Source organism: Gavialis gangeticus, unplaced genomic scaffold (genome assembly GCF_001723915.1).
Source record: "Gavialis gangeticus isolate Ggan-Ray unplaced genomic scaffold, GavGan_comp1, whole genome shotgun sequence".
Classification (NCBI taxonomy): Eukaryota; Metazoa; Chordata; order Crocodylia; family Gavialidae; genus Gavialis; species Gavialis gangeticus.
In genome coordinates, this window is record NW_017729027.1 from 44,770,704 (window position 1) to 44,781,166 (window position 10,463).

The 10,463-nt window shown below is 42.4% G+C and overlaps 1 protein-coding gene across 1 annotated transcript in view; it reads right to left on the bottom strand.

The window, feature by feature from the left end:
- MYOM2 (myomesin 2) overlaps nt 1-10,463 on the bottom strand; it is a 135,162-nt gene that overhangs the window by 111,845 nt on the left and 12,854 nt on the right. The window contains exons 3-5 of the mRNA XM_019520605.1: nt 6,187-6,309; nt 2,749-2,887; nt 1,467-1,624 (exon numbers count right to left, since the gene is read on the bottom strand). Of these exons, the coding sequence (XP_019376150.1) occupies nt 1,467-1,624; nt 2,749-2,887; nt 6,187-6,309 (420 nt within the window). The remainder of the gene's footprint in view (nt 1-1,466; nt 1,625-2,748; nt 2,888-6,186; nt 6,310-10,463) is intronic.

A 10,463-nucleotide genomic window follows, 5' to 3' on the forward strand; every position in this document is an offset into this window, starting at 1 on the left:
GGTTCTGGGAAGATCTCTTTAACACTAGGGTCTCTTTCTAGTATGGGTTGCAATTGTTTGAGGATTTTCCATATGGGTTCAAGGGCAGGGTGATATGTTGTAACCAGCAGTGTGTGATTTGTTGGGGGTTTTCTTCTGCACTGCAGCAATTCTTCCCATGGTGTCCGGGTGGCTCTTTCAAACATGCGATCTATCTCGCTGGAGGAGTGTCCTTGTTGGGTGAAAGCCTTCTCAAGATTGGTGAGATAGCAATCCCAGCTGTTCTCCTCAGTGCAAATTCAGTGGTATCTGAGGGCTTGGCTGTATATCACAGCTTTTTTGGGGTGTTTAGGGTATTTTTTGGTGTGTTTAAATGTGTGTGTTTTGTCAGCCTGATGAAGGGTTTTTCAACCTGAAATCTTGCTTAAACTTTTGCATCTGGACCACAATGAAATACCCTTATACTGGGAAGGGAGAGACAGGAAGAAGCATGAAGGTCTGGAACAGGTCTGGTATACCAATCCTAATGTCTGCTCCTGTTTTGTCATTGCTATAGAAGTTCTCAGCTTCTTTCTTAACTAACATCATTCTCCCTTTCTGTTAGACTGCAAAATGAAGCTGGAAGCAAAGCTCTGGTCCCACATTTCTACTTCAAATAAAGTTAAGGGGTAATATTTTACAAGTAAGATAGAGATTTTTTTTATCTGCTACATTTCCTACTTTAAATACAAGCATTTGAGGTGTGCCAATTGTTGCGTAATCAAGGATAACCTCTTTATTATTCTAAATTAACCTGACTCTACTTTTCAATACACAGCCTTCTAGGGCAGAAGAGACTTCAAATATCTTCTTTTGATGACAAGAAGCATTTGCCTAATGCACCCAAATGCACATTTCAAATTGTAGTGTTGAATAAAAGGATCCTGAGATTTTCATAAAGATTTGCCTTTTACCAGGATTTTTGTCTCATTCAAAGAGGTGTAAGAATATGCTTCAGGCTACAATGCTTTGATGATAAACTTCACAGATTAAATTATCTATCAGTTATACCACTGGAATCCTTTTATTTTCAGTGTGGTTGTAAGTCATTCAACTGATAGAGGAATTTACTCCCACAACATCAGGTTTGGTTAATCTCACTCACTTTCCACTATTTAGCTAGTATGTACTGCTGTCTGGAATAAAACTTCAAAATATTTACCATTAACAAAACTCAATCTATGTTATCACTTATTTATCAGTTAAATCAAAGTGTATTACTGAGTCCTTTTGTAGTTTGTATTTTGAAATATTAATGTACTTATTATGCTATGTGTATCTGTTATACAAATTTTGTACTTCTGTTCCTCTCACTGCAGCAGCAACAGTTACTATCTAACATGTCTATGAGAATTATGAAGGTTTTTGAAGTGTATGTGACACTTAAAAGTCATGTCATAGCTAGCTTACCACCACTTTTAGAGGACTAGAAAGGTCCAGATACTTACCATTGTACAACAGGAGTAGGAAATCCTTGTACAGTGAAACAAAGACTCACAGACATCCTTTCCCAAACTGTATGAGACCGCAGGCGCACCAAAATTTCAGGAGCTCGACTTATACTTTCTTCAACAGCATACCTTTCCAAGGCCATCTTTTCTTCCAGCTGTTACACAGGTCAGAAGTAAAAAGTGATGAGAAGGAGCCCAATCAAACACGAGAGTCATCTGGAGTCAGACTCTGTGAACAAAAACTAAGGGCCTTGTTACACATTAATTTTAAACAGCTTCTGGAGTTCTTAACACCTGGATTGTCCACACATTAACACATGAAACTGCTTTTAGGCACTCTTTATGTGGCTTAAAGTTATGCTACTCCAAGGCAAGTTTATCTCTCATCTGTGTTACCAAGCTTGTGTTCCAACAATGTATGGCCACTCCCCAGAGATAAGTCACCCAAGTTGCAGCCCTTCAGCATCCCAGGATGCAGTACCCTTCCAGCATTCCCTCTAAGCTGTGCATGTGCGTGGCCATGCACAAGAAAAAATCATGTCATGCAATAACTTTATAATGCCACGCATACAGTGGCATACCGACAGATAGGGGCGGTAAGGGGCCATAGCCCTCAGGTGCTGGTCTGGGGGGATGCAGTAGCTCCCCCAAAAGTGCCTTCTGTCATTGCTCCCACCTTTCACCCACCCCAGAAAACATAACCAGTACCCCTTGCACCCCAGTCCCACATTCCAATTTGTTCTTTAATTTACTTCCTCTTTTATTTTTTTTCTTTTCTTTTATCTTTCAGTGGCTTACTTCCCTCATCTCACCACCCTTCCTCCAACCCAGTTCCTTTCCACCTCCCATTTTACTACCTACCTCCATCCTATTAACTCTCTGCCTCCCAGTCAATGTTCCTGCCCCCTCCCCCTCTCCTGGCACCACTTATCTCTCACATGCCCCCACCTAGAAAAGGAATACAAGCCTATCCTGGCTCACCGACCCTGTAATGGAAAGTCACTGTTGTAGCTCTTAGTTAGGCCTCTGCTTGCTACGCCTCTAGCAGCAAGTCACAGCTGTGCAGGTAGGGAACAGTCAGAGAAGGTTTTTAGCCTTAAGGTGTGACTGCTCCAAACTAAAGCTAGTACTATCATGGTTCAACATTTGAGTATATCGAAGTGTAACAAGCAAGGCCCTAGGAAACACTAGCTACTGTTGCATTAGAAGTATGGTTCCAAAGCACAGATTCATTTACAGCTTTGTTTTGAAAGGAAACAAAAATGTTGTGTTACAATACCATTCTTTGTATAGTAACTCTATCCAGCTGTTCTCTAGCAAGGTGCCTGGCAGAATGAATCTCATCTTGCAAATAAGATAACTCAGTGGCAAACCGGGTTCGTTTCTCCTCACTTGTATGAGACCTGTGCTCAAGAGCTCTATGTGATAGGAAAGAAATGTCATAATTTTAACCCAGCATCAAAGCTTTAATGTCATCACTAGTAGACAGATAAGAGCAACTGAAGCCCCATTAGCTACATTGTAGAGTTCCTGGTTATGTAAACTATTACCTTGCTCACAAGTTATCACAACAAACATCTTATGAACTGCAAATAAATGAGTATTCTGGTTCCTTTCTCTTCACTGTGAATTTAGAGGGCGATGTTATGCTAATATTAACTGGTATAAATTGACTTTCCTATGAATTCAGTGGAGGTATCTTGATATACTTCAGCTGAGAAAGTGGCCCAAAGATTCTGCAAATAGAACTGAATTATGAGAACATACCAGACAGAAATCAAACATTAAGGCTGCTTGCAGACATGGGGAAAAATGGCACTTTACTTGAAACTTGGCACACTCCTGCGCTGAGCCCAGGGCATGCCAAACAGAGGCATTGTGTTATTTGGACCTGGCTTTCCCAGCAACTTTATAGATTGGGCACTTTAGTGGGGCTTTTTTGGCACTTTTCTCTAACAGCTGATTCAATCAGCTGTTAGAGAAAAGTGCCAAAAAGCCCTGCTGAAGTACCCAATCTATACAGATGCTACAGAGCCTGGTAAAAGTAACATGATGCTGCTTTGAATAAAGCAATTTTTTTTTCTAATGCCTGTAAATGCCCAAAATTTCTAATGCCTAATTAGTCTCTTTCCTTGCTTTTTTTTCACCTTTGGCTTTGTGTATTATAGTTTTTCCTTTTCTTTCCTTGTTTGCTTAATTGTTTTTCTTCATTATCTATACTCTATATTTTGTAGATGTAAAGAAAAATCTGTATGTTATTCTAACAATTAGGGGAAAATCCGGAATCCACCTCCCTATTCAAATATCAGGTGGAACAAATGGAGTTGAGTCCTCCAAAACCTGAAATGATCCAGCTGTGGAACTGGGATAGCACCCATCACAGATAAAGTTTGCCAAACCCCTACATGCTGCTTTCAGATAGAAAGCTGGAAATAAACACCAGCAGAGCTAAATAAACCTGAAAAAATTACGCCTTTGTGGATGACAGTGAGCAGCCATAAGGAACCATGTGTAGACAATGGTTCTCTCTGGGTGTGAGTGCACATAGTTATTTAATGTGGATTAGCCCAATTTAAGCCTCATTAGGGGTGCATGCCTACATGTGAGCACCCTTAATGCAGTTTAAAAATGGTGATTTTATGCTATGTGAGCCTAAATTTGATACCTGCCCAAACCAAGTATCAAATTTAAATGGGATTAGTTAATGCAGATTAACAAATGTGTGGAAATGCTACTCTGCATTAGCACAGGGAACTTCATCCTGGGTTTGCCCAGCCACTAGAGTACTGGCCAGAGCCCAGCACCAGGTCTCCTGCTTGGGTGCCTCTCCTTCCTCAGGGCTGGGCTGCTGTATAGTATGTCACTTGTAAGCAGATTTTTTATTGTTAGTGGATGGGAAGGGTGGTGGAGAGGCACTGTTTGTTGTGAGGGGGAGGGATGGGGTGTGAGTTGTGAGCATAATGGGTTTTTTTGTTTCAACTATGTGTGTGTCCTGAGAGTGGTGCTGGGGGTGGGCAGGGGGTAAGGCGTGTATAAGAAGCGGCACAGGTAGGCTGGAGAAGGGAGTGCAGGAGGAGGGGGTCAGGCAGGGTCTCCAGCAGCTGGTGGTCTGGCCCCTACTGGCGGGTGTGTGACTCTCCTGTGGCCTGGGTGAGGGGTGCTTGCTGGGGCCAGCAGGGCCAGCACTATGGCCAGTGGGCACTGGTCATTACTGGCAGGGGTGGGCTGGGACAGCAGGGTGCTGGGCATCACTTACAGGGGCAGGAGTAGCCCTGGCACAGGGAGGCAGGGTGAGTAAAGGAGAGAGCTGCTGAATGCTGCCCCATGCTAGGTACAAAACTCCTAGGCTGGGAAGAGGCTGGCCAGGGATAAGAGGGTGGGAGGTGCTTTCAAGATGGCTGCCAAATGCTGGCAGCTAGCTCTGGCTTCAGCACAGCTGCCAAGTGCTGACAGCTATGTGTCTAGAGGCTGGAGCTCCCCCTGGTGGCCAGAGAGGCACATGGAAGGGCTGAAGCAACCTGGGACTAAAGTTAGTCCAAAGTCCTACCACGTGTAGATACCTGCCAAAACCTGCTTAATCCACCTTAAATCAATATGCATTAAACGTAAGCCCACTTAAATTCCTGTGTAGACACGCCCTGTCTGTTTCCACTGGAATGATTTAAGGAAAACTCCATTAGATAATCTGCACAAACCTTCTAACAGAATATGTCCCATTTTGTGTTTCAAACCATAGAACAGGTTGACCATTAGGTAGTCAGTCCAGTGTCAACTGAAGCCATTGAACAGTGGCATTTTTTCAGTTGACATTAGATCAGGCCCCAATTTATGTGATATTTTAAAGCTGTTTTACCATTTTTACATGTTCTGTATCTATATAAATAAAAAGGATTGTGGCATTATAAAAAAGTTCCTGTTAGTTTAGCTACAAAAGAAAAGAAGAATATGTTCTTATCTCTGGAAATTTTATGGCATACAACATCTATGTCTCTGGTATAGATACGGTACAGTATGTCAGGGTACATTGCAGATACTCAAATTAACAAAACAGGAATATAGTTGTCAGCATATTTATTAAAGGAGTTCATTTCAATGCTGTAACTGAGATGAGACAGTAAGCCCCCTTGATAGATGGAATGTTATGGAGAGAATTTAGTACAGTTAAGCTGACCCAAAGACATAATTTTAGTATTCAGTAGGAATATAATATACTTGATCTAAAAAACTATTAAATTCAAGTATACTCCAATTTATTCTGGTTATACGTTTGTCCTTTTTTCTACACAATCAACCTAGAGAAAAACTTAGACATGAAGATATATGGAATATGAGATTTAAAAGATACTCAATACATTGGTATTCCAGTCATGGCAGATTAATGTTGAACATAGTACCATGGATGGCTTTTGGATAGCTCTGCTACTGACTCTTTCCATCTTTCACAGTTTCCTCAGTAGTTTTCTTCCAAGATCAGCTGATTTGTACCAACAGCCCTTACTAAAGTGCCCTTCTGCTTTCTAATAACATTAGCACATTTAGTGATGCATACAACAATAAACTCTTAAAGTAAATACTTTATTCCACTGAAGTCAATGGAAATGTTACCATCAAATTCACTGTAGTTAGGATTTCTCCCTGAAGATTATACTGACAAAAAGGTTTATTGAACAGGACTGGAGTCATTAAAAGTATCTGAAGGGATTAGTAAAAATGTTACCTCTTTCTGGTTTCTTGTCTCTCTTCTTCATCTGCAGTACGTGCCCTCCTGGCACAGAGTACACATGTAGTTTTTCCTGTACCAGCAGATGACTGAAAATAAGATGCTTGTCTAGAAGCCGCCCTTTAAATATAAAAGAAATTACTATCAACTGGTTCTACCGATAAAAAATGGAATTATAAAAACCAAAGAAATTACTTTCAATGAGGTGAATGACACAACTACGAAGTGCTCTGTGAGAAATATTTAGGTTTAACTTGAAATCTTACATACTGTCTCCTTAAGACTCTAATGGTGAATGGTACTATCATCTCAGTGGAGACTGTTCTCCTTTTCTTAATTTTCAATGTATTTATCAACTGTACCTATATATGCCATATCTCTACGTATATAGTACAATGTAATAATTAAGAAACAACCAGCAAACATTTAGGGCCACCGATACAGAATACATGAGAGACCACACTATAACCCCCCAGGTCCTTTTTCTGCAGAAAAGGACCTGGGGGGCCATAGTGGAAAATAATACGGATATGAGTCAGCAATGTGCCCTTGTTGCCAAGAAGGCTAACAGCAAACTGGACTGCATTAGTAAGAGTGTTGCTGGCAGATTGAGGGAAGTAATTTTTCTTCTCTATTCTGCACTGGTGAGGACACACCTGGAGTACTGTGTCTTGGGTCCCCCACTATAGAAAGGACATGGACAAGTTGGAGAGACTCCAGTGAAGAGTAACAAAAATGGTGAAGGGGATGGGGCACCTGGCTTATAAGGAAAGGCTGAGGGAACTGGGCTTATTTAGTCTGCAAGAGAGAAGACTGAGATAGGATTTGATAGCAGCCTTTAACTACCTGAAGAGTGGTTCAAAAGAGCATGGAGCTAGACTGTTCTCAGTGGTGGCAGATGACAGAACAAGAAGCAATCATCTCAAGTTGCAGCAAGGGAGGTTTAAGTTGGATATTAGGAAAATCTTTCTCACTAGGAAGGTGGTGAAGCACTGGAACAAGTTACCTGGAGAGGTGGTGGAAACTCCATCCAGCTTGACAAAGCCCTGGCTGGAATGATCTAATTGGAGGTGGTCCTTCTTTCAGAGGCTTGGACTAGATGACCTCTTGAGGTCCCTTCCAAACCTAATTTCTATGATTCTGTGATAAAGATCTCCAAAAGTATCTTCCCACCTCCAAATGTCACCCTTATAATCCTTCACTTGACCTCTTCAGTAAACTGTTGTCTTCCCCACAAAAAGGGGTGGGCCAAAAGGTAGGTCGGGTGGCATATCCTGAAGGCCATCAAATAAAGTTCTGATAGCCAAAGAGAAATAAACTTAATACAAAATCCTTGGCTCTGGAATATGAGCACTCCTCCATTACCCCATTCCCATTTATACAAGGAGGGAACAAACAACTAAAGTATCTTATTGTATAAACAGATGAAAAGTTATATCATAGTAAAAGGGCATGGGGAACTGTTGCAAATGTAGTTAATACTTTGTAACTGTTTTGTATTTCAGCTTTATGATACCTAAACCTAGAAGGGTTTCCTCAGAAATTCAATCACTTGTCCAGTGGGTCCACACATTGCTCACACTCCATGAGAAACAAAAAGCACCCTCAGGAGAAAAAGCCCTACAACATGCCAAATGTAAAAAAAACAGGGGTGAGAAGCACTGGCAATGCTCTGCCACCTCTGCAAGGAAATTCCTGACATAAATATGTGCTCAGATTGCCCTGGAGAGCCCTGTGTTCTCTGCTATAGAAGAAAAGGGGAGGGGGAGGAATCCTCAGTAAGCTGACCTAGGGAAAAACTTTCTTCCTGACCCAAAATAAGATGAAAGGTTTGACTCTGAGTAGATGCCTGAGACCCTCCAACCACATACCTGGGCAGCCTCCAGATACTAGTAAGAGCACTAGTGTACCCCAGCCAAACTTTCACTTCTAAGTGGGGCCAAAATCCAATACTTCAGATAGGGAAATAATAATAATAATAATAATATACCACAGAAGCCAAAAAAAGTATTCTTCCGACCCATGTAGGTGACCAGCAGCTTACCAGATATTGCCCATATGAAGATAAAGTTTCCTTTCAATCCCATAATGGAAACACCAAATTCTTGAATTTATATATCACATGCTTTGGTTATTGCTCCATCCCTAGCCTCGTCTGTAAAACTGTCAAGTTCCATACTAAAGTAATTTGAGTAATTTACTCCCATTACTTTGTTCAAAGACCATTCCAAAACTTCACGCCTCTGATCCTGAGAAACTATGTTCTAATTTCTTAAAAGAACAAGCCCTGTGTATCTAAGGGCCCATCATGATCTCTAAAATCAGCCATTAGCAACCACTTACTAGTATCATCAGCAGGGATCCTGGCTTTCTCTGTTAAAAAGTCCCCAGTTTGGGGGTTAAAAAAGTAACCCAAAATCCACATTTTTCCATGATCAAAATGAAACACCAATATATATGTATTTATGTATTAGTGGCATTTCATTTTAATCATGGAAAAATATGGATTTTGGGTTACATTTTTTAACCCAAAAATTGGGGACATTTTTTTTTATCAGAGAAACCCAGGATCCCTGATCATCAGTGCACTAACTCCACTTAGCAAAAACACATGGCTGTTCTCAGTAGTTGTGCCTCAGTTTTGGAACTCACATCCCTACAGGTCTGCAAGAGCCTACAGCCTGAACATCTCCTAAAAATGCTTTAAGACCTTCCAATCTGAGCAGATCTTCAGAAAGCCAAGTTAGGCTGGCATACTTGTTAAGGAGATTTTGTTTCATGTTCTCAGTTTCACAGTTTCATAGTTGGTAGGGTCGGAAGGGACCTGAGCAGATCATCAAGTCCGACCCCCTGCCATGAGCAGGAAAGAATGCTGGGGTCAAACGATGCTGGCTAGGTGATTATCTAGCCTCCTTTTGAAGACTCCAGGTTAGGAGAAAGCACCACTTCCCATGGAAGTTGGTTCCATATCCTAGTTTCCCTGACTGTGAAGTAGTGCTTCTTGATGTCCAACCTGAACCTACTCTCAGTCAACTTACGGCCATTATTCCTAGTTTCTTCTGGTAGTGCTCAGGGAAACAGGGACTCTCTCATTCCCCACTGGTCCCCTTTGGTAAATGTATAGATGATCACCAGATCCCCTTTCAGCCTTCTCCTGTGGAAGCTGAACAGGTTCAGGTCCTGTAGCCTCTCCTCGTAGGGCCTGCTCTGCTGCCCCCTGATCATGTGAGTAGCCCTCCTTTGGACCCCCTTAATGCTGTCCACATCCCTCCTGAAGTGCGGTGCCCAGAACTGGATGTAGTACTCCAACTGGGGCCTGACCAATGTCATACAGAGGGGGAGGATCACCTCCTTGGACCTGTTCGTGATGCATCTGTGGATGTATGACAAGGTACGGTTAGCCTTACTGACCACGTCCTCAAGTTGGCGGCACATGTTCATCTTGTAATCAATGACTCCAAGGTCCTTTTCTGCCTCTGTGCTGATGAGAAGAGAGTTCCCCGGCCTGTAGGTATGCTACTGGTTCTTCCTCCCCAGTACCTTGCACTTGTCAGTATTGAAAACCATCCTATTCTCATCCGCCCACTCTTGTAACCTGTCCAGGTCTAGTTATAGCCTGTCCCTCCCTTCTAACGTGCCCACTTCTCCCCACATCTTAGTGTCATCTGTGAACTTGAACAAGTTGCTTTTCACCCCCTTGTCCAAGTCGCTGATGAAGATGTTGAACAGAGTGGGCCCAAGGACCGAGCCCTGGGTGACACCACTGCCCACATCCCTCCAGGTCAAAAACAACCCATCCACCACCACTCTCTGGGTGAGGACCTCCAGCCAATTTGCAACCCATCTGACTGTGTAGGCATTGACACCACAGTTGCCTAATTTTTTTATACGAATGGGGTGAGAGACGGTGTCTAAAGTCCAGAAAGACTACATCTACCGCAACACCTGTGTCCAAGGATTTTGTGACCTGGTCCTAGAAAGCCACCAGGTTGGTCTGACAGGGCCTGCCTCTAATGAACCCATGTTGGTTGCCCCTAAGCATAATCTCCCTTGCTGGTCCCTCACAGATGTGCTCCTGGATAATTTTCTCAAAGAGCTTTCCCAGGACCAAGATAAGATTAATGGGCCTATAGTTTCCTGGGTCCTCCTTCCTCACTTTTTTGAAAATGGGGACCACATTGGCCCTTTTCCAATCCTTTGGCACCTTGCCAGAGCACCATGAGTGTTTGTAGACCTGTGCGAGGGGTCCAACAATGTCCTCTGCCAATTCCCTC